General features: G+C 31.7%; 2 protein-coding genes across 4 annotated transcripts in view; one reads left to right on the forward strand and one right to left on the reverse strand.

The window, feature by feature from the left end:
• On the forward strand, positions 1–15,364 carry LOC107452436 (alpha-latrotoxin-Lh1a-like). 3 transcript variants are annotated; one of them, XM_071184936.1, is made up of 3 exons: positions 1–4,312; positions 5,784–5,878; positions 15,027–15,364. In XM_071184936.1, the coding sequence occupies exon 1, from the start codon at positions 78–80 to the stop codon at positions 4,260–4,262; it is 4,185 nt and encodes a 1,394-aa protein (XP_071041037.1). In that variant the 5' UTR covers positions 1–77; the 3' UTR covers positions 4,263–4,312; positions 5,784–5,878; positions 15,027–15,364. The 3 variants fall into 3 exon arrangements, with proteins under 3 accessions (XP_071041037.1, XP_015924398.2, XP_042897770.1); XM_016068912.3 differs by lacking the exon at positions 5,784–5,878; XM_043041836.2 differs by lacking the exons at positions 5,784–5,878; positions 15,027–15,364 and adding an exon at positions 8,088–8,173.
• LOC107452435 (carcinine transporter-like) overlaps positions 14,767–23,762 on the reverse strand; it is a 23,490-nt gene continuing 14,494 nt past the window's right edge. Inside the window, exons 7-10 of the mRNA XM_071184937.1 lie at positions 22,319–22,533; positions 18,278–18,459; positions 16,313–16,473; positions 14,767–15,607 (exon numbers count right to left, since the gene is read on the reverse strand). Coding sequence (XP_071041038.1) covers positions 15,478–15,607; positions 16,313–16,473; positions 18,278–18,459; positions 22,319–22,533 — 688 coding nt within the window. The 3' untranslated portion in view covers positions 14,767–15,477. The remainder of the gene's footprint in view (positions 15,608–16,312; positions 16,474–18,277; positions 18,460–22,318; positions 22,534–23,762) is intronic.

Here is a 23,762-nt window from a genome sequence, read left to right on the forward strand (position 1 = left end):
TCTCTTTCTCTGCGATACAAAATTGAAGTTTTAAAAGTTAACTCACAGTCGTTTACTAGAATACAAAATCTCGCAAAATGGCCTCCGCAAAGTATTCAAGATATCAAATGGATGAATTAAGTGTTTCAAGCAGGATAAAGCGTGAAACGTCCAAGGTTGAGCAATGTAAAGCAATGGAGATAGGATCGAAAGTTTCTTCAACGGCAAGCGATATTGTGAATGATCTGAATTCGATTCCTATTGTTGGCGAGTTCCTGGGAGTCTTTACTGCAGGTATTTCAGTGGTCTCTCATTTATTTTCCGGGGGATTAGACATAGCTCAAACAGCAGTGGACTGTGGCGATGTGCCATTCGATGAAATAAAAGAGATCATGAATAGAAGATTCAACGAAATTGATAGGAGGCTGGATGAACAGACAGCAGCTTTGAGGGAGATTAGGACGTTAGCAAATAAAACTTTAATTTCCGTTGAACAAACTAGACTCGAAATGCATGCGCGATTCGATGAGGTCATAGAAACGATCGAGATCACCCAGGTAGATCCGATAATATCGAAAATTAATAATTTCGTTCAATATTTCTATACTGAATCCGAGAGAATAAAAGGCTTAAATAACAATGATTATGTCAATAGGTTGGCAGATGGAGATGATAACTTTTTAAAATATTTATCAGACTATAGAACACCAGATGGATTGCTTTCCTTCTTGCTAAATATCATAAAGCTGCGATACGCTACTCCGAAAACATCTTACGACAAGGCTGCATTTAAAGCTATTGATGCATTAATATATGGTTCGCATACGTATGTTACTGTTATGTTCTTTTTGATCGAACAATATGCTTATTTGGTCAACTACTTTCTCCGTATTAGTGACGTTGATAACTATAATCGATTCTTAAATGGTATGATAAACACCTTCAAATATTTCAGAAGGTCTCTCATCGGAAGAGGCATAGCAGGAAAAGAGGAACCATTGCTGCTTAGAGTAATAGAGTTGCTGCAGGAAGTGAATAACTTAGATTTTGTGTGGGCTACAAAAGCTAGACGATTGACGGACTCCATCCGATTATTTGAAAGCATTAAATTAAAAGTTCAAAATATGACCTTACCCGCAATAGAAGAAGAACCACAAAACTTTGTGCAATTCTCGTTTAAAAAGAATATTAAAACCCCGATCGGTGATTGGGTAGCAGGTAAACGAGTTAGTTATGCGGTCCAGTACAAAAGTGACGATAAATATGCAAAGATTGGAGAATGGTCCCATCCAGTTTTGGTTCAGGAGAGAGCTTGCCCTACTCTTAAAGTACCAATCGATAAGTTACGGCGCGATAGACTCGTGTTTAGAAGATTCTTAGGCGAAACACCGAAATTAATTGGGACACTTAAAAGCTATGAAACTGAATTCACTGATATTAATAGAGATTTCTACGATGCTGTTGATAGTCCTGATAAAGAATCAGGTATGAGAGCTGCAACGATTTTGTTACGAGAAGGAGCTGATACAAATGCGATGTTTGAAAACGGCAGACGGGCTCTTCATGCCGCTGCAAAATGGGGCAATACTGAAATCGCCTTAAGTTTGCTCTTGGGAAAACCCTATTCTGAGAAAAATGCACGAGACAAAAATGGTTTTACTCCTATGCACGTAGCTGTAGAAGCTGGACAGGAAGAGTTTATGAATCTGCTAATAAGACATCGATCTACCATAGGCATACAGTCCTATCCTCAACTTTTGACTCCTTTGCATTTGGCAGCCAGAAATGGTTTTGTGAAAACATTGGAAACTCTGTTAACAAACACGGTTGACTTGAATGTCAAAGATATGTCTGGATTCACTCCATTGCATAATGCCGTTGTGGGCGGTGAACAGGTAGTAAATATGATAGTAAATACTAGAAAGGCTTCGATTAATGCACAGTCAAACACAAAGTTGACGCCTTTCCATTTAGCAGTGATAAACAACGATATGAAGGTAGCACAAAGTTTAATTAACAGTAAAGAAGTTAACATCAATGCTGGTGATGACAATAATATGACTCCTTTGCACCATGCAGCAATGATGGGGCATTTAGATATGGTGAATTATCTTCTCGCCCTAGAAGGGATAGAAATAAACGAAGGTACTAATGATAACAAATGGGCTCCAATTCACTATGCAATATTTTTCAGGAAAGATAATGTAAGCAAACGTCTATTAGAAGACGGGAGACTTAAACTGCGAACAGTAACTAATGGTTGGCTCACAGCTTTGCATTTTGCAGTAACATATGGCAGAAAAGATGTTCTTTTAGCAATAATTAAGCGTGGCGTCCTCATAGATCAGCAAACACAGGAAGGTTACTCATCCCTTCACTTAGCCGCAATGAGAGAAACACCGGACATGCTAAATATTCTAATACAGAATAAAGCTGACATCAATGCTAAAACATTTAAAAACTCAACGCCACTGCATGAAGCTGCATTTCGTGGAAGAATCGAAAATGTTCTGGTACTTCTTGATAAAAATGCTGATTTACATGCTAGAGATGACATGGGTAACACGCCTATCCACAAGGCAGCTTTAAATGGAGCAGTTTCTGTAGTAGATCTCTTACTGAAACGTGACAAAAGTTTACTGGAACTGAAAAACCACCGCGGAGAGACTCCTCTACACATGGCGTCTCAAAATATGCATTCAGCAGTTGTTAAATTTTTAAGAAACAAGGGTGCAAACGTTGATGTCAGTAACAGTGATGGAGAAACACCGATACATATGTATGCTAAAGGAGGACAGTTACACATGATTGAGTACCTGATCAGTAATGGTGGGGGCCTTTATGTGACTGACTCACGGACTAATGATTTCATGTATTATGCCATTCAAAATGGACATATTGATGTAGTTAAATATGGCTTTGAGAGAGAAAGGTACATATACGACGCGCTAGTTAAAACACATATTCCACCTCGTTGTCCCAAGTCATGTCCATGGGTTTTTTGCGATGCAAATCAGTTCGATCAACTGGAAATGATCAAATATTTTTTTGATAAAATAAATCCAAAAGATTGCGTGCTGTTAAACGAAGCAGCTCTTTATGGGCACTTAGACATAGTTAAATATTTCATTCAAGAAAGAAATGCTAATATTGAGAAGGAATCGCCCACCGCTTACCCACCACTTTGCTCTGCTGCGCAGTCCGGACATTTGCATATCGTAAAATATATGATAGAAAAAGATGCCAGTGCCAAAGGTGAATGCGGATCTTCAGGATTTTTGAATCGAGCTACCCAAGCTGAAGTGGACAGTGAAACTAGAGTAGAAATTATTAAGTTGTTAGTAATGAAGGGAGCTGATATAAATCATAGAGACGAAGGAGGCCAACTACCTATACATCATGCCATATTCTTGAGGGATTTGGTTACCGCGGATTATTTTATAGAAGACTTGGGTGTTTCAGTGAACGAACCAACAGCTAATAAGTTACGTAATACACCCTTACACATGGCAGTCCAACATGAATATTTCGATGTTGTTAAGTATCTCGTTGAGAAAGGCGCCGATATGAATGCAAAAAATAATAAGAATGAAACTCCTTTTGACATAGCTCTCGGTTTGAAATCGTTTGTAATAGGTAATTACTTGAAATCAAAAATGAATCGCTCCCCACGAAATTTAGCAGCGAGCGTTTTAAATAATACTAATTTTAATACCGGGCCTTCAAACTTCATTGAAGAAAATGACCATAACTCATTTCTTCAAGGGGATAATAAAAGAGATAAAACCTTTCACAGAATTTCGAACTTTAATTCACTTCAGGATTTTGACGTAATTGGGACTTTGCTTTTGTTAAACGTATTTGTAAGAAAGTTTACAGGTGAAAAATATATTAATACAGCAAACCAAACTAATTTTGAAGATGATTCCACAGTTGAAGGTTTGAGGATTACTGAAAATCTCCAGCGTTTTTTGAATAGTAGACCCACTGTCTTACCTGAAGAGAAAATTGATTTTTATGATGTATATTCAAGTATAAAAAGAGCAATGGCAAATGGTAGCAACTCTAAGCTGCACAAAATCTTGTGTAGATTTGTAGAAGAGTATGACATGCTTACTCCGGAGGAAATTCAAGAGCTTTTGAATGTCCATATTGGGAAAGAAAGAATACAGTTCTTTAAAAAGGCAATTTCCTTAAAGAGCAATTCATTTATAAATCTGTGGCACTCAGCTACGGAAACCTGCTTCACTGTAGACCGTACTACGAAATCTCTTGATATGTGAAGTTCTGTAGCTGAACTCTATTCAGTTACTGAAATAGAGGTTACGACGAGGTAAGCACAAACGCATTTTATTTTAAGATAACATAACTGCCAAAATCTGCACTCTCCCAGGAATGTTTTTCCAAGTGGTAGCATTGAATAGTTCAATTCTTAGCAAGGTTGCTAAGAATTGAACAAAATCAATAAGTGGTAGCTGCATTTTATCGAGGTTACTATAAGATGTTTAAATTTTGCTTCCACTTGAAAATAAGAATAATTACGTTATTATTAGCACCCTAATAAATTTGCTAAAAAATGGAAATTTTTCAATTGATAGAAGTAATTAAAAACATCTATATTTCCTTGTTTGATACCGCTTTAAGATATCTAGATAGTTTTTCTACTAACAAAATTTAAAATATTTTTCCCGATCTATTTTGTTCCTAGTAATTTGACAACAAGTTTAAGGTAGCAGAGATGCCAACTGCTCCACTTTCTGCAAAGGTTTTACAGGGTTCCCGCTGGTCTTGTAAATTTGAAGAAGTGGTAACAAAAATTAAACGAAATTCCGTAATTTAATTTCTGTGTAACTGCCCCTAAAATTGCTTTCCAAAGAAAGTATGCAAGAAAATTCTAGCTTCTAATCCACTTAACAACTAAATGGTACATTAAAATAAGAAAAATCTTCTAGCATTAACCTAAATTTACTACCACTACTGAAACTTTTCAAGGTCCGCGGGACCCCTGTTTTAAGAAATTGGTAGCGAGGTAAACTTGAAATAATTACACTAACTCTTACAGAGATGCCAACTTGCTCCGGACAGCAAATATATATTTTAAAGTGGTAGTTTATCAATTGTGATTCAATAAATTCAATAAAGTAGATCAATTAAGTAGAACAATTGATTTAATAAATTCAATTAAGTAGATTTTTATCCACCACTATTTCTAAAGAATTCGTAGGCTTATATAATTCACCACTTTTTAGTACTTATGTCATGCTATGTCTTTTTAAGAAGCAAGCAACAGTCAAATATTTGAAAAATTTACTGTGTAGTTATTTACCATTAATTTTAGTTATTTTGACGTGTCCGGAGCAGTTGGCATCTCTGCAGTCTTAGAATGTGTCATCAAGTATAAAATGCAGCAATGCTGTACTTCTTAACATGCTTTGAATTTTTGATATATAGTGTGGAAAAATTACTTAAAATGATAATTAAACATCAAACTAAAGCAAGCTTCAGTTTCGCTACCACTAGAAAAAATTATTTTTTACAAAGTGGTGCTAGTGTTTTCTATTTATCTATCTGTTTTTCTCATTTCAAATTCCTTCAACTTGTGCGTAAAATTTCTTGGCTTCTTATAAACATATTAAGTTATAGCTTGGTATTTGGTTTGAGTATAGCATGTTGCTTAATCTCATACTATTATTTGAATATTGATAAATATTTTGTATTTTTAAATTAAAACAAATTAAAAATCCTAAAAATTGAACTTTTTGTTTAAGAATAAAAAAACTTTTTCATTTTTCAATTTCTTTTAGTTTGTACAGTTTTAAGAACATATTTGACTGCCCGTTTAAAGTTGAAGTTTTTTACTTGATTTTTATGAATTTTATCGTGCGAGCAAGAAAATAAAGTATGTATCTTTTTTTTCCCAAATTTAAATTCTAAAGAAAATTTAATTCTAAGAGTTCTTTGCATCGTTTCAAAAATGTTTTTGCATTTAATTAATATTTGTGCTTATGTTAAACTCCTGTAAAATAATCTGAATCTTAAAGTTAAATTTTGATAAGTTATAGAGAGATGATAAAAAGTTTCTCATTGATGTTTTCTTAACACTAGGTTTACGGACGTTTCTTATATACCTATCTCTGCGGACACACGTCAATTTGACGTATGAAAGAATTGTGATTCTTAATTTAATAAATTCAGTTTCGTAGATTTTTATCCACCACTATTTCTAAATAATTCGTAGGCCTATATAATTCACCACTTCATATTTCAAAATTTACTTTGTTGTGATTCACCATTTTTTTAATTATTTTTGCGTGTCCGGAGCAGTTGGCATCTCTGCACTTAGAAACCAATGTATATGTATACTATAAGTAAAAAATGAAGATATGAGATATATATTTATGAAATATTCTAGTATTTTATGTTTCAATACTCGAACTAAGCAACTGAAACCTTCAAAATCTGACATCAATTGACATTCTGCGTTTGTTCTTTCTATTATTGCTTATCGGCAACAGTTGTTTATCACTTGCATACTTGCCAGCTTTTAATCCCTTCCATTATCATTTTTCCCAGTGGTATTAAAATGAAATTAATACTTCAATTTTAAGCAAGCAAATACGTTGCAATTGAGAAAGCTTAAGTTGACAACCATGATAGTAACGCATATTAATATATGTGCTTAATTTTTATAAGAATAGTGGTGATCAAAATCATTTAAATATTAAGTTTGTAAAATAAAAAATAGTATATATTTACTACCACTTTAAATATGAAAATAAAATCTTCGGGAAAATCCGGAAGAGTTGGCAGGTATGCACTTGTTTTATTTGAGATAACGAATCGAAGTTTTGTCGGTACATTCCTATTTATTATTGATGTGATAATTGCTTGTTTACTTAAACTTTTGTCTAAATTATGATCGCGTCAAATTGACGCATATCCGTAGAAATAGGTATACTACATAGAGAATTTCAATATTTCAACGCTTTTGAGGTAAATAGCATTTAATATATATTTACTTCTATCAATGGTTAAAAGTCATTACAAGAGATAAAATAAAAATTCAAACGGGTTTTATAATTTTCCTTACAAAGGCCGAAATCCGTCAAAATGACGTGTCCCGTAAACCTAGTGTTTATGAAATGAAAACCACCCATACCCTTAATAATTCCAGAGCACAGCAACCTAAAACGAGTAAAAAAAATTGTAACTTTTTTGAGAACACAAAACCATATGCACCTAAGGGTATTTTATATTAGCGTTCTAATACGTTAGAGATAATGGTGTTCAATTTCATTTTAAATTACATTATTTAAATCATGAAAAAAATATTTGCAAGGAAAATTATAAAAAGTATTTGATTAGAAAAATATTTGATTCCACAGTCTAAATAGAAGTGAAATTTTTCGGCGACTTTCTTTCTTTATTTAAACGAAATTGGGTGCCTAGGCCACGCAGCGTCCCCTACCCCATTCATCATGAAAATTATATACAGTGAATAAAACATTTTGAATTATGTAACAATGTGGTAACAATATAATAAAATAACCATGATTAGAAGTATGTACAAACTTTATCGGAAATTTACATTAATTGCCATTGAAAAATGAATACAGCCATGATTAGAGATATACATGAAATACGAGCTTAATCTGTGATATTTACATTATTTACAGCAGAAATTTGGAATTGAGCATTAAAAATTGATGATAGCATATATACAGAAAATCGGGATTCAAAATCATGAAGATTCTACATAAATTTTGCTAAGCCTTAGTGGCGCCATCTAGCATGCTTTAATGCTTTGTGGTAGCCATAAAAAAATCAAGCCGTCTGCTTGTGAAATAATAAAACAATGAAAAAATTCAATTTGACGAATTGGCGTTTTTACATAACACTAGAAATATTGATGGTAGACTTAAATTAAAAATAAAGATAAAACATGATTTGATAATTTTCCGGCGACGGAAAAATCCTACTGCAAATACAGTTACAGATATTAAAATATTGTGGTATGTTAAGATATGAAGCGTGTTACGAATTTCTGCCTGAAAAGAAGAGGGCGTTGTAATCACTCACAATAATTCTGTAATCACTTTATGTTGCAGGCAATGGATTGACCTGGATGGCTCAGTGGCGAGCCCCATTTCGTATCATATCGTTTTATTGTTTATTAAATTTGTTTGTTATTAAATATGGTTTCCTTATTTAATGCACCCATTCGCCACTGAATCATTCTGCAACAAAGCGTTTCGAAGGTATTCGTAATACTTTTTAATTTACATACACTCACTACACTTCGCACACTACACTTCCCATAAAACATAACTTCCCATACTCTCACTACACTTCTCGAGAAATTCTTCGAGATTTCAGGAGAAATTTTGATATGTACTACATATTCTTTGAAACACATTGTGATGCATAATTATATTCAATACATAATATGAAATACAATAAATACATAATGATTTTCTACATATTCTTCCTGCCAACACATTGCGTAGCTACAAATATTTTGTAATAATTTAAATAGCATCTTTATCAAAAATGTGGTAGTTAGCTAGCACTACGTTTTTATTATCAAGTACTTACAATCACTTAGATTTATAGAGTTACTTATTTTAAACTTCAGACAATGTGTGATAGTGTAGCTTGATCTTTTTTATTATTGAAATTGGTTATGAAAAATGAATATTGTACTAGTTTGAGCTCCTAAAAATTTTTCTCTCTCCTGTAGAAAATTTAAGAGTTATTTCTTTAAAAGTGAAATATAAGTAAGTTTAATAAAGGGGTTTATCTAAAGAAAGCAACAACGCCTTAAAGTTTTGTTTTGCTATATTACTAGTATATGGCTGCCTAGTTATGAACATGCACTCGTTTTCACCATAGAGCATTGTTGCATTTCAGAATAATGCTCTGTCAAAGTTAATGGAAAATTTAGTTATTGACTTTTTCTGCCTCGAAAATCTTAATTAAATAACAGCACTCCAATAATTTCTTTACTTTAAAGTTCTCTATGAGTACAAGCTCTGTAACCCAACTATTTCCTGGGATATATATGCTTTTAGTAGATATAGCCATTCAAATTTTCAAAAAGTGCAAATTCTGTTCATTATACATATTTTTTATTTAGATAACCACAGAACAGCATCGTCGCTCAAAAAAAACTCATCACATCATTAGTAAAAAAATACAAAATATTAAATTCTAAATTGACAAAACTTTCTTTGAAAGAAAAGCGCTTAAAAGCAGCAGAATTTTCAAAAGAAAGAATAATTGAAGCAATAAAGAAAAAAACAATGGGAATAAAATAAAATTATGGTCACCGAAGTTGATGTCTTCAGGGGGTACCAGCTCCGGAAGCCATAGAACAAAACCTTTTCTATTGAGGGAGTGGACAAATGTCAAAATTAGCTCTCTCAGTACCCCGAAAGTTTTATGAAAGTTCAGGAAGAAATACAAAAACTCAAATAAGAAGAGAAATTTCAAACAAAATCTTGAGAATATAATACAAAAGTGAAGAAATGAAAACTCACAGCAAACCGGTCAAACAGCAATCTCGCAAACTAACTAAATGTGTAAGAAACACTTGCAAAAAAAGTAAACGCCCTTTATAAAATGCGTAGTAGGAAAAAAGGATAGTAAAAGTAGATTACGAAACAGATTAATATATTGCTCAACTGGGGCTGCTCAGTCAAGACTTTAATTTCGCCCTGTTAAAAGAAATTAGTATTCCTCAATCATTTTCCTAATCAAAAAATTAACATTACAATAATTATAAGGAAAATCATTATTACTCAAATTATTCAAAAAATTATTCTCAGCCTCTCAGAAACTTTCAACATTATTGCAATTTTTTTTTTAATTCTGAACATTTGTGAAAAAACCAAATTTTTGAAAATTTTATTGCACAAGTTACAGAAAAAAATAACTTTAAATTTAAAAGCTTTTCGTTTATCAAAAACACCAATTTTAATGATTTTATCAACAATATCAAGGGAGCTCTAATATTCAGAAAAAAAATTATTGGAGTGCTGTTGTTTAATCAATATTTTCGAAGCAGAAAAACGCTAATAACTGAATTTTCAACCAACTTTGACTGAGCATAACTCTAAATTGCAATAATGCCCCATGAAAACGAGTGCATGTCCGTAACTAGGCAGCGATAACCTTATAAGAAAGCAAAACAAAACTTTAGGGCATTATTGCTTTTTTTTAGATAAACTCCTCAAAGCATACTTAAATTTCTCTTTTAAAGAAATCACTTTGAAATTTTCTACTGGGGAGAAAACATTTCTTTGGGTCTCAAATTTGTACAATATTCATTTTTCATAACCGATTTCAACATAAAAAAATAAGCTAATTAAAAAATACAACAATCAAAATTTCAGGTTTTCATCTGACTTTCAAAATAATGACTCTTAAACAGATTGGATCAAAATATAAACATTAATTTTATCAAACGAGAAACATCAATGTCTTGTTTTCAAGATGAAAGTTTAAAATGAAAATTTAACTTTGCAGTCTTCACTCATCCGGAAAATTATTACATAAATATGTCAAAGCGAAAATCATTTACTTTAACAAGATTTTTCGTGTAATAAAAGTGAAAGTATATTTTATAATTCAAAGACATCAAAGTACATTTTATTATTCAATTTTTACAATGATTTTGATCTAAGTAAATGATCGAAATACTAAGATTCCCTTTGAAGATGTTCTTTAAAAAGTGATTCATATTGCATTGTGTGCTTATATTTATTTTGTAATCAGATAGAGTCATTGCATCCTTTGTTTTGCATATTTTTAGCTGTGTTCATTGATGAAAAAAGAACACGTTGCCAAAAATATTATAATTAAGAAGACAAAGCAAGAAAAATAACATTTAGATTCGAATCTAATAAGCGTTTTTTAAATTATGTCGTAGAGCGTAAAGTAGTGTGACATCTAAATGAAAAGATATTAGTAGAAACTAGAGATGCCATCTTGCTCCGGAGAACAAATATATATTTTAAAGTGGTAGTTTACCAATTGCGATTCTTGGTTTAATAAATTCAATTTAACAGATTTTTATCCATCACTATTTCTAAACAATTCGTAGGCTTATATAATTCACCACTTTATAGTACATATGTTATGCTATGCTTTTTAAAAGCAAGCAAAAACAGTAAAATATTTGCAAAATTTACTTTGTAGTTATTTACCGTTTTTTTAAATTATTTTGGCTTGTCCGTAGCAGTTGGCATCTTTGAACTAGATTTTTTAAATAAAGATTTCAGCAATACTTTTAATTTACAGCCCCCCCCCCTTTTGCACCACTTGAATATTTCAGTACTTATTATCGATACTCATGATCTTGTTTGATACTTTTGCTTAAAAAAATTCATAGGTTTCTGGGTGCTATGTTACAAATCAACAACATTTACTTACTAAGCATTCAATCCTTAAATCAGTAATAAATTAGTAAAAAACTTTAAAAAAAATTCAGGATTCTCAGGCTATTAAGCCACGCCTCATGATGGCAGGACTCTTCGACCACCAAATATCGCTTAAAACTGTCTTCTAGCTCATAAGTTCATTAGTAGCATGTTTTAACTCGTGTCGATTTACTAAATTTTATCGGAATTTATTTATAATTTTTCCGACTTAAAATATATGAGCTAATTTTTGACCTAAATTTAGCAACTACTATGGGGCGGAAGAAGTATGATTGTGAACAGAGATTAAACATACCTTTTTTAACTTTCCAGTCTTCAACCTTCTCGGAAATAATCATTTAAAAGTTTAGGTTTAGGCAAGAATTACAATTAATAAACTACCACTTGAAAATATTTATTCGCCGTGCTTATGTTAGCTCTTTGCTCCAACAATAAATGATAAGTCGGCCTGTCTAATTCAGGGGCTCTTTCATCATTATCATCAATATTTATCTGGGCGCCTGGGGCCGTTAGCGGCCTTTTTCCCATTCGTCTTGAATTGTGATCTTTAGGGTGGTTCTTTCTGGTAATTGGAATGCAATTGAAGTAAAAGGCGTTCAAGGGCTCTATTTTAACCTGTATTACACAAAAGACCTTAAGTACTTAATTTTTACCAATAGTCCTTAGAAAGTGCGTATTTTTCTTTTATAACAAACTTCTTTCTCACAAATGTTTTTCTAAATTATTTGATATTTTTTAAGCGCCAAATCACTAATAAAGCATGAATATTGCCAATGAGCGAAGAACAAATCTACTCAAATGGCGACCATAGAAATTGTAACTTCTTGGATTTTAAAATCAGCTGATTTTAAAATTTTCTTTCGCAATATTACTGAGCCGGCTTGTACCGACCACAGTGCTGGCGTAAATTATCCTCAGTGGTAGCATGTAGCAAAACCTACAGTTCATTATCCTCTTTAATAAACTGTAAGTTTTGCTACATGCTCCATTATGATACAAGTTATACTTCTTCTGAATGGTCATTTGAATCATACAGAAAATCTAGACGCTTTGGAGTTGGCCAGATATGCTATAATAATTACGTTACAGCTACGGGATACACGACGCATCTGCTCCAAAGGCTTGGCAGGTCATTTTTTATGCCTTTTAAACTGTACATTATTTAGCATGTAGAATGCCATGGGGGTCACCGGTGACCGGCACTGAGTTTGTTCGTACCACCAAGGGGGTCACCGGTGAAGCCAAGATTATTAGAAATACATAAATCGAGTAATTTTTTTAATATTATTATTGTTACTAAAATGGTTTGAAGAAATTAATGGCTCAAGAAATTAATGGCGAAATTAATCCCTCAAAAATAGTTTTATTTATATACACAGAGATGCCAACTTGCTCCGATCAGCGAATAAATATTTTCGAGTGGTAGTTTATTAATTGCGATTCTTGGTTTAATAAATGCAATTTAGTAGATTTTTATTTTTCACACAATTCGTAGGGTTATATAATTCCCCCCTTTTTTTCAGATATGTCATGCTAAACCTTTTAAAAAACTAGCTAAATCTGTCAATATTTGTAATTTTAGTTTGTAGTTATTTACCTTTTGGTCAGACGGGCAAGCCATGTAAAATTACCGTGGCATTCAACGTGTTAAGCAATTGAAAAGAGGTTATGAAGTTATCCTGGCCTGATTATCACACAGTTCTAAGATTCGAATCCAGTGACCGAGGCTTACAAAAAGGCAGCAGCAACTGAAAATTCTGTTCAAAGATTTAAGTGCTCTGGTATGTGACTCATTGATTTACCAGTTTTTAATGAAACTGACTTTTCGACAGCTGAAATTATAATCATGGAGAATATTCTGAGAATTTTTTCTAAAAAATATTAAACTAATAAAAATTTAAATGCAATTTCAAAATTATGTTTTGAATATTAACTATGTATATTATCTGAGAATTAGCGGGTAGTAATATAAATATAGCAGGATTTTTCTCGCAAATTCATATATTAAGATACAACTTTGTAAAAAATTTTTAAGACCGCTAATGGACACAAAAAATTTCAAAAACACGAGCCTCGCAGAAAAATAACGCGATTGTTGTGTATAAAATCAAATGTTTCTTCCTTTTAACATTTTGCTGAAATAAAATTAAATAGACCGCGTTTTTCCATATTTTTAATACGAAATTGTACGGAACGAAATTGTACGGACACATTTAAGTGACGTGCTTGATTTTTCAGATAAAATCCATGTGGTTTCTTAGTAGCTTTCTCTACAGTTTTCTGAAATACCGATATTTTTAATTAGGTATTATTACAAAGGTAATTTCGAATCGCGTATTTGAATAATATTTTTTTGACCAATGCGTTTAATTTGCTCCGATTTCGTTGCGAATTTACCTTTTTTGTTTCGGTGGATCTATCCATGGATTTCTAAATAATATAATAAATCCCGATACTTTTAAAGATAAACTATTAAGACTCATGAATCGCGAATCGAATGACTTTTCGATTTTTGATCACTTTGGCTCGATTTTGTACCGAATTCATCGTAAATCCTTGTGGTTTTTCGATCGCAATCCCACAGTTATTGCTATAAATTTCTACTGATTTTTGAATTTCTATACTTTTATCACATTAATAGTATCATTTTTACAATATGAAGAATTAGAAATTTAAGGAAAATGCAACTGTGCGAAGATAAGGTAAAATGGAATTGTTTTCTTTATGCTTGTAGAAAACACGGACGGGAACGAAAAAAAATATCATTCGAGCTCAATTCTCAAACCGATTTTTTTTTAATATAAATACTAAAATATAACAAATTCTCAGATCGTAATTGAAAAACTAAAAATATAGTTGTCCCCTTAAATTTATAAGTCACCAATGGTGACCGGGATACCGTATTTCACGAGCCCTTGTCATGACTAAAATTTTTGTGTCAAATGGAGTAGTAATTTTTGTCCAATGGAGTAACAATTTTTGCCAAATCGAGTTGCAAATGCAAAAACATGAAGTAAAATCATTTTTAAAACATTAAACAACGAAATGGTGTTTGGTCAAGTAAATAAAACGCTGAGTAATGTTAAAAACACAAAAATATTTCTTCCATTTTAAATAGAAAATAGAAAAATGATTATAAATTTACGTCTGAAATCATGCAATGAGTACTTGCCCTTCTTTTCACACTTTTCGATTTGATTCTTTTGAGAAAATAAGACATAAAAATATTTTTTTGTGGTCAAAGCTATTTCAACAACTGTTTGCAAGTTTTTTTAGCCATGAGAGAAAATTTTTTGAAAAAAAAAAAACCAATGTCTAATTTCTTTAAATTAAAAATAAATGGGTATATAACTTGGCTGTATTTTTTTATTGAACTATTAATACATAAAACACAGTATCCGTATCAATGTTGAATAAAACTTTTAATTAAAAGCTATATTTTATAACCATATATTTAATAAAAAAATTTCAAAAATTCCATTTCATATATTTTTTGAACAAAATACAGCTTTAAGTAATTACAATTTTTAATTTGTAATATTGAATCAATTTAATTTGTATTATTGAAATATGACTTTCACACATGATTCTTTTTTATTTTTATAGGTTGAGCAATATATTAAGGCTGATCTTAAACTAATCAACTGTCGTGAATCTGTAGCTGTTATTTATAATTGACAAGTTTTGTCCAACTTTATTGAAATAAAACCAGTAGCCTCCAAAAATATGAAGCCAAATGTCAAAAGTAAGAAAAGTCTGCTTGTAGAAAATTAAAACTAATTTTTTATTTCACTGTATTGTATGGGCTCATAAGAATATGTGATATTTTCGAATTCATTATTGATTTCAATAAATTTCTTTTAGGTAATAGAATTTTACATACTTGGATTTTTTTCTTAAGAACTTATAACTTTTATATTAATAAAGGTCTTGTTAGTTCTAAAGCCCACTCAGATTTTTTTAAGCAAAATTTAATATTTGTCTAAAATTAAACTGTGTTTTTTTTTATTTTCTATGGCAAGAAAGTTTCAGAAAACACCATTTAAGGAAAGTAAATTTACAAGCATTTAAGATTATTAAGGGTGTGTGCTGACAAATGTATAGTAACATTTGGAACTTTGCATTTGGAGACTTCTGATTTATTCGAGTCTTCATCTTGTAAGTCATACTTTTTCATCATACACCACCTATAAAAAGGAAATCACTGAAACACAAGGAAATTTGTTTTAACAAATATTTATACTTATAAATGAACTAATCCAGTGATGTCGAATATTTTACGAATGCTGGAGATGATTTTCTTTCAGACAGGGGTTTAAACTTTTGAACTGAGAATCATACATGGGCTATTTGTACCTCGCAAAAGAGAAAAAAAAATGGCAGTAAATCCATAGCCTTAAAAAAATTACAGCTTTTACTACTTTTAATTATGAATTATCCACCATTTACTTTTTCCTAGATTCGAAACAGATCCGAATATTATTTATAAATCTTGTTATATACTTCTAATTAGCCTTGATAATTAGATATGGGGCGAAATTAGGCTGAAAATTAGCAAACTGAAAAAAAATTATTATAGAAAAAGTTTCGAACTAAAATTTTATTATTAATAAAACTTTAAATTTTCAGTCGCCTGCGGCCACCCTGAATAATAAATTCTCTTCCGTTTGCTTTTATGTTTGTTTTTAATTTTCACCCGAAATGTCCTGGTAGAGGGATAATGATAAGCCCTGTAATGTGCTTCGTATTTATGTATCTTGAACCTTTCGTTTCCATGAATCAATTTACAAACCTAACATTGCTGGTGCAAACGGGATCTGACGAGATTGATTCTGATCAAATTCAATATATAATAAACAAATTTTTAAAAAAAAACAACAATATTATCTCACCCAGTACACAAAGATCTTCGATGCTTATCAGCATTCTCAACATCTTCCACGGATTGAGGCAACACTTTACCTAAAGTTTCTGGCAAGAAACTGCCACAAAAGCCACAAGCTGAACAAATAATAGCAAACACTAGGTAAGGAAAATATGATCCGTGTTTATCCTGAGAAGAAACTTATGTAAATTGAAAAGGAAAAAAAAAATTTTAAATTAAATTTGAACATAGATACACTATAATTAAATTGCTAACATTAAGTTATTTTTACGCCCATGTCCAAGATGTCGTGAATTGGATCTCCGCAGGTAAACGGTGACTGGTTCATGTTAAGTATGTCGGGTCACAAAGTCTTCCATGTTCCCATTACAAATCATACCTTTGGGGTATTAAATTTGAGATTGATCATTCTCTGGTTCAGGTCAAAATTGCGTTCTGTGGATGAAAGTTGGGAATAATGAATGAGAGATAGAAAACTTGTAGATTTAGTGAAATTTATTCCTTGTTTTGACTGTCCCTTGAAATTTTAAACATTCTATACCAGGAAATTAATTTGAAAAGTATTAATAATTTCATATAAAATTTATTTTCATTTTCTTTTACTTATCCTGTAAATCAGCTGTTCCCAAATGGTGTGTCGTGGAATCCTATGGATCCGTGGAAGAGGTAATCTGTTTCCGGTCAAGTTAGTACTCTTTTTAACATTTCTGAAACCTGTAATTTTATTAAGATACGAACAATAATTCTCTATTTACTTAATATTTTGATTGCTTTTGCGACATTAATTACAATAAAATGCCATTGTAAAAAAACAGCACATTTCGATGTGGAAAAAATACAAAATTTTTCAACTAACGATATAATGTATAAACTACGAAAAGTATATGCATTATAAAATATTGCATTGGTATCTTTTCAAACTTTGGTATCTTCTAATCTTTGGTTTCTAATCTTTTATCTTTGGTTTGGTTTGCTATCTAATACATTGGTATCTTTTAAATTAAATTAAATTAAATTAAATTAAATTAAATTAAATTACAACCTAATTACAACAAAATTAAATTACAACAATTAAATTAAATTAAATTAAATTAAATTAAATTAAATTAAATTAAATTAAATTAAAGATTTGGCTAGATTGTCAATGAAGAAACATGTTTCCCTGCTAACAATTTTCAACGTTGATGACAGTTCTTTTTAGTTTTCGTTTCAATGAAAACCATGCTTCTTCTTATTTCATTCATTTTCATCTTATGTTTATAAACCAAAACCAAATTCTTAGCAAACCTATATTTAGCCTCCAAATTTATGAATACAACTGCCTGATGTAAGCCTAATTTTAGATTATCAATGATAAAACGATAGCAGTGTTTTATAAGTTAACTACTTTACAAAACAAATGAAATAAAATAAAAATATGACCACCGAAGCCGACGTCTTCAGGGGGTACCGGCCCCGGTAGCCATTAANTTTATTCTTTTGAATGTATCTTGTTTTTCCTGGACCTCTATACAAAACCATCGGGGTACTGAGGGAGATGTTTTAAGCTTTTGCTTCTCCCTCAAATAGAAATGGTTTTGTTTTTAATGGCTACCGGGGCCGGTACCCCCTGAAGACGTCGGCTTCGGTGGTCATATTTTTATTTTATTTCATTTGTTTTGTATTGATACTTTTTTCTGAAATTTCTGCTGCTTCTTAGCGCGTTTTTTTCAAAGAAGTTTTATCCTTTTGATCTTAATTATTTGTGTTTTCTTTCAGTATTAACTACTTTACTTTACTTTAATTATAAAGCCGGGGTTCTATCGAAAGAATGCGGATCCTATAGGGTTCCATAGCCGGAAAAAAAACTGTAAATATAATTTATAACCGTAAACTTTTAATCTTGCTTTTAAGAAGAAAGACTTTGAAAATGCGACTCCTTACTGATTCATAATAAATATTGCGGAAAACGAATAAATCAATAATACCTTACCAAACCGACAATAAATGGTGAGAAGAGCGTGGAACCAACTCCAATGGTACTGATGAAGCCCATCGCAATACCTCTCAGAGGAGTTGGGACCAGTTCTGGACAATGCTGGTACTGAGCCATGAAAGCTGCACTTGCTCCAGCTTTCCCACAAATAGCAACTACAATCTGAATTTCTGAATTGTCTGTAAATTAATGAGGAAAATTAAATAAAAGTGCTGGATACACACTGCAATAGTTAAACCACTTAATTAGAAATCAATAGTGATAGTAAAAAGAATATTTAAATTGCACATCTCCAACTATGCCATTTTACTTTGAATGTGCAGTAATGTGGCGTAGCCCCTCGGATATGTTGGCATAGCATTTTGATGTAAGAGAGCTAATAGAATAAGTACATCGATAACTACTAGTGATTTATTTGAAATTAAATATATAAATATGTCTGTTTTTTTTATTAAAAAAATTCAATAGGTTATCGAATACCCAACATTAGATATTTTTTCTAGTGCAGGGAATAAAAGAACATTTTTATAACGATTCGAATTTTTTTATACATTCATTAAAACTCAAGAAAAAGCAGCTGGTATTCACTTGTCTAATTTATCAGGGTAGTTAATTAAACATTGCCTCTGCCCATTCCTTATGTCCATACCAGTCAGTAAAGTAGGTAAGTGGGTAAAAACGATATAAATTTGATACATAGTTATTTCTATTGCTTAGTGTTTAAGATAAGGAAGTAACAGGAGATGAATGAAATACGTGGATGCCTTTTTTTCACTTTCTGGTAAATATTATTTGTAGTGTTTGTGATATAACAATTAATTATATGATTGTAAGCAAGAGTTATTTTAATTACGCTAACATTAAGGATTCATAAAAAAAATTAATCGGACTTAAAATCGGACTATTTAAATTATTTTTCTTTTGTGGACAAAACGGGGATATTTCTGTATCGTGATCTGTCGCGCCAACTGCTATCGCCAAGGTGCAAAATAGATTTTAAACTTGTAAATTAAAGAGAAAAAAAACATGTAGATGTTTGCCCGGGGGTGGCTACGAGTTGGTCCCTTTCTATGATGCTTTCGCTAGTTTCTCGCTGCCACTGCCCGAAAGTTTCCAAGACTTGGCGATTATTCTGCCACTGATCACGATACGGAAATCTCCCCGTCAAAATCAAACAACTATATTAGACAATGATTAAAATATTAATATGTATCTATTTTGTTACAACTTTGAAAATAAGAACAAAGTGAGAAGATTACAATAGTAAATGAACATGATAAAATAATAATATTATAATAAAAAAACTATAATATAAAATACACTTACAGGCTATATACAAGACAATCAGGGACGCAGAAATAATTATATATAGATAATATATATAGATATCTAATAATTGCAACCTATAAGTAGCAACCAATTCATACGTCAGGCAAAAAAAATTTTCTTAGTGGTAGCAATATTATAGCGTTTTCACGCATTAAATCTTCAATTTAAAGTTTCAAAAAACTTTTCGACCTACCACGACGTATCAATAATTAAAAAACATGTTTATATGATCTATTTATTAGCTTATTAAACTCTTAAATGTTTAATTTTTAGAAAATATTTACCAACTTTAATTGTTGTTTTACTACCACTGTTTTAATATTTTTTTCAGCGACCATACAAGTTGGGAGGCATGTATATATATATACAAGGTATCGAAAATAAAATGATAAAAAAACAACAACAGGCATCTTGACAGGGCTCGAAAAACAGCCCGTCCGCCCGTCCTCGGCGGTCAAAAATTCCCCGCGGACAACGAATTTCTCGAATCCAACGTCCGCGCGGACGGCCATTTTCCCGTTAATGTTCGTGATACATTTTCAATTTTTGTTATCTTACAAGAGTCTAGCGCCTCACTTCTAAAATGACCCTCTAATCTAGAAATACAGCAACATACTGCTCATGGTGGAATTGATGTTTTCTCTGTCTGGGAGTACTGCAGCGGTTGAAAGAGGCTTTTTAGCAATGAACTTACAAAAAGACACATTACGTACTGGTCTTAAACAAGAAGCGCTTAGCTCAGTTATGAACATCTACCTAAATGGAAAACCCCTTTCAGATTTCTATGCAGAAACCTCTGTAAATCATTGGCTTGATTGTGGAACTGGCAAAGGTCATATTTGATTCATTTCAAAAACGCAGTACCCTCGGATAAATTGACATTCCAGATAACTTGACCTTTGTCATTTAAATTATTTCATAAAAGAAATACTAGGTTACTATTAGTAACCTAGTATATACTATATAATGTAATGCGTATTACTGCATAATGTAATCCTAGTATTTGTAATCCTAGTAACTACTAATTCATTGTGCAATTTATGTTAATGTTTGTAATAAATAAGGAAAAATAATATTTTTATTTATTTAGAAGCGACGGGTTAGTTTCAAAGGAGGACGGGTACATTGTTGGACAAGCCGTTCTCGGGGGCGGGTAAAATTTCTGGGTTTTTTCGAGCCCTGCATCTTGATTCCCCTCAGCACTCGCTCGCTCCCCCCTCCCCCGAAGTTCTTCACGGATGCCGAGTGAGGCAGTTCATCATGAGATGTTGGGAATTAAATTGATAAGTTAAGTTTATGTTGTGAATTAAATCAAAATCGAAAATTTGATTAAAATCACACTTTGTGGACTTCGTGGATTTATTTAAGAAGAACGCCTTTTGTTTTTGTAGGCAGTTGTCTAATTTGTCTATTTTTAGGTCGCTATAAATTGTATTATTTCACCCGAACCAAGGTGTGCCTTTGATTCTTCTTAGAATTTTATGCTCGAAGGTGAGTCATATTCTAATTCGCGTATTTATTTCACGATCTTCAAGTGAGGGAAGCATAGCTTGGGATTGGGCGTATACACATAATGTATATATGCCTCTTGGTGTTGAGAACCATACCTAATACTTAAAATCTTCTACATTCTCACAACGAAACATTTTATTAAAATCTGCTGGTTTACAGTTTAGAACTTCGTCCAGAAATTTCTGTTTTAATTTGGCAATATATTTGTCAAATATTTCTATTTTAATATCTTTATATGGGAACATTTGTTTCGTATAAATTATCTGGAATTGCGTATTTTTGTCAGAGACAAGCTTCTTAATTTGTGTTTTTGAAATATTGTTTCATGCTATGGTGATGCATAAATGTGTATATCGGTAAATAGTCCAATCATTGAAACATAAATTAGTCGTTTAAGATTGAGTTAAGATTTCATGCATCTTCAAGTAATTTTGATTTGTGGTAATAAGAGTTTAAAGTTTATTCGGTTATAGTTGTAAAGCTTGTAAGCGGTACATTCCAATTAAATATTTAATAAAATATTAAAACTATTTATATGTAAAAGTGAATTGTTTAAAAATTCCCTGAAAGAAAATAGCCAGTTAAAAAGATAAAGGGAGGTTCAAAGTCTTGATGAAGCTCTAACCTGAAATGCCCCGTACTTAAAATGTTAACTTTCCCTGAAGCGATTGTTTCACCAAAATAGCTGCCTCGCTGTTTTATGAAACATTACAGATGAATTCATCTAGTTAAAAATCTTGGTGAAGCTGTAAGCCAGAATGCCAGCACTTAAAATATTAGTTTCCCCTGGCACGATTGTTTTACTAAATTAGCTTTCTCGCTGTTTTATGAAACATTCCAGATAAAGCTAGATGAATATAGTTAAAAGTCTTGACGAAGCTCTACGCTGGAATGCCCCACACTTAAAATATTAGCTTCCCCTGGCGTGATTGTTTTACAACATTACCTTTCTTGCTGTTTTATAAAACATTCCAGATGAAGATAAATGAATCTAGTCTAAAATCTTGATGAAGCTCTACGATCGAATGTCTCCTACTTAACTTGTTAATTTGCTCTGAAGCAATTGCTTCACTAAAATAGCTACCTCGCTGTTTTATGAAGAATTCCAATTTGATTCAGCTACTAATTATACTAAATATTTGAAGAAGTATACAAATCAAAGCAAAGCATTCGAAAACTCTTATTATCTTCGCTCACCTTGAGGGGAAAATACTGGTATCAAGCAAAACACGATGGTGAATATGAATGCAAACTTAATTGTTTTCTTTCTTCCTATTTTGTTCAAAAGCCACCAAGTCAGGAGATGAGCCGGTATTTCAATAAGAGACAAAAAGAAAAAATTCAGAAATTCATTTCCACTTAAGTTGACAATATTTTCTTGCAATCCATAATAAGGTATGGAAACTCCTATCCTTAAAATAGAAAACAAATTGATTAGTAAATTAGGTAATTTAAAAATTTGGCTGTTCTAGTGTTAAAAATAGTGATCTTCTTGAATTATTTTTGATCTAATTATTGGATTTTCAAGTATTAAGACTCTATCTTAATGTCTTAAACTTAAATATTCTATATAATGAGTGAATACGCTATTTTAAGTTAGAAAATTCAGCTCAAAAACATACTTTTCCTGAATAAATTTTTAGAATTGGGATTTCTGACCACCAAAATTAAAAAGGGCACCACAATCTGAAAAATATGGTCCCAATAGTTTGTGCAGGAGAGCAATCGGGAATTTGAACTCCTGCCAGCAATTACAAACAAGAGAATTAAATTAGTGTAGTAAAAATTTTTTATTCAATAATAATTTAATAATATCAGGTTGTTTATAAATCTTGTACAGTTCAAAGTAAAATCTCCTTCTCCAGTTATTGTTTTCATTTACACCACCAAGTATGCCGAGCAAAATCTTTCTCTCAAATATTGCGATACAATTTTCCTCCAGTTTTGTCATTGTCCAAGCTTCAGGAAGCATATGTCAACTCTGGCCGGACAAGAGTTTTGTAGATTAAAAACTTAATATGAAATAAATAGAATGAACTTAAATACATAAAAACAAATAGAATGAATTGAATCGCCCACGTGATTCAAATGAGTGACGACAACACAATAAAAAAGATACTGCTTTTTAGACCCACTGGAAAAAGAAAGCTGGGAAGGCCGTGGTTGAGATGGGCTGACTCAGTGGAATCTGATTTTCTAGCAATTAATGAAAAGAGTTGGAGATCAAAGATAAATCGGAGGTCGTCATGAAGAGAACTTCGGAGACCCACATTGGGCTGTCTGGCCAACTATGATGATGATTTAACTTTTGAAACTAACAAATTCCCTACTCTGTTTATCAATCATGTTTAAATAGCAAAGTGTTTGTTTGAAACCAATTTCATGTAATTTCTGATAAATAATAACAGTACAGTTTAGTAAAATTTCCATGCTCAGATTTTGCCAAATTCTGAGGGTGCTGGCTGTTGAGAGAGAGAAAGAAAGGAATCTCTCAAATGTTTACTTGTTCAAACTTTCAACTGCCTTTTCAGCTTATTTCTCAGATTTCGAATCTCTAAGCCGTTGAAAAAAATATATTTAAATTAATATAATAATTATTAATTAACATAATTAATAATGAATTAATTTACCTATTTAAGGT

The sequence above is a fragment of the Parasteatoda tepidariorum genome, chromosome 9 (genome assembly GCF_043381705.1).
Source record: "Parasteatoda tepidariorum isolate YZ-2023 chromosome 9, CAS_Ptep_4.0, whole genome shotgun sequence".
Lineage (NCBI taxonomy): Eukaryota > Metazoa > Arthropoda > Arachnida > Araneae > Theridiidae > Parasteatoda > Parasteatoda tepidariorum.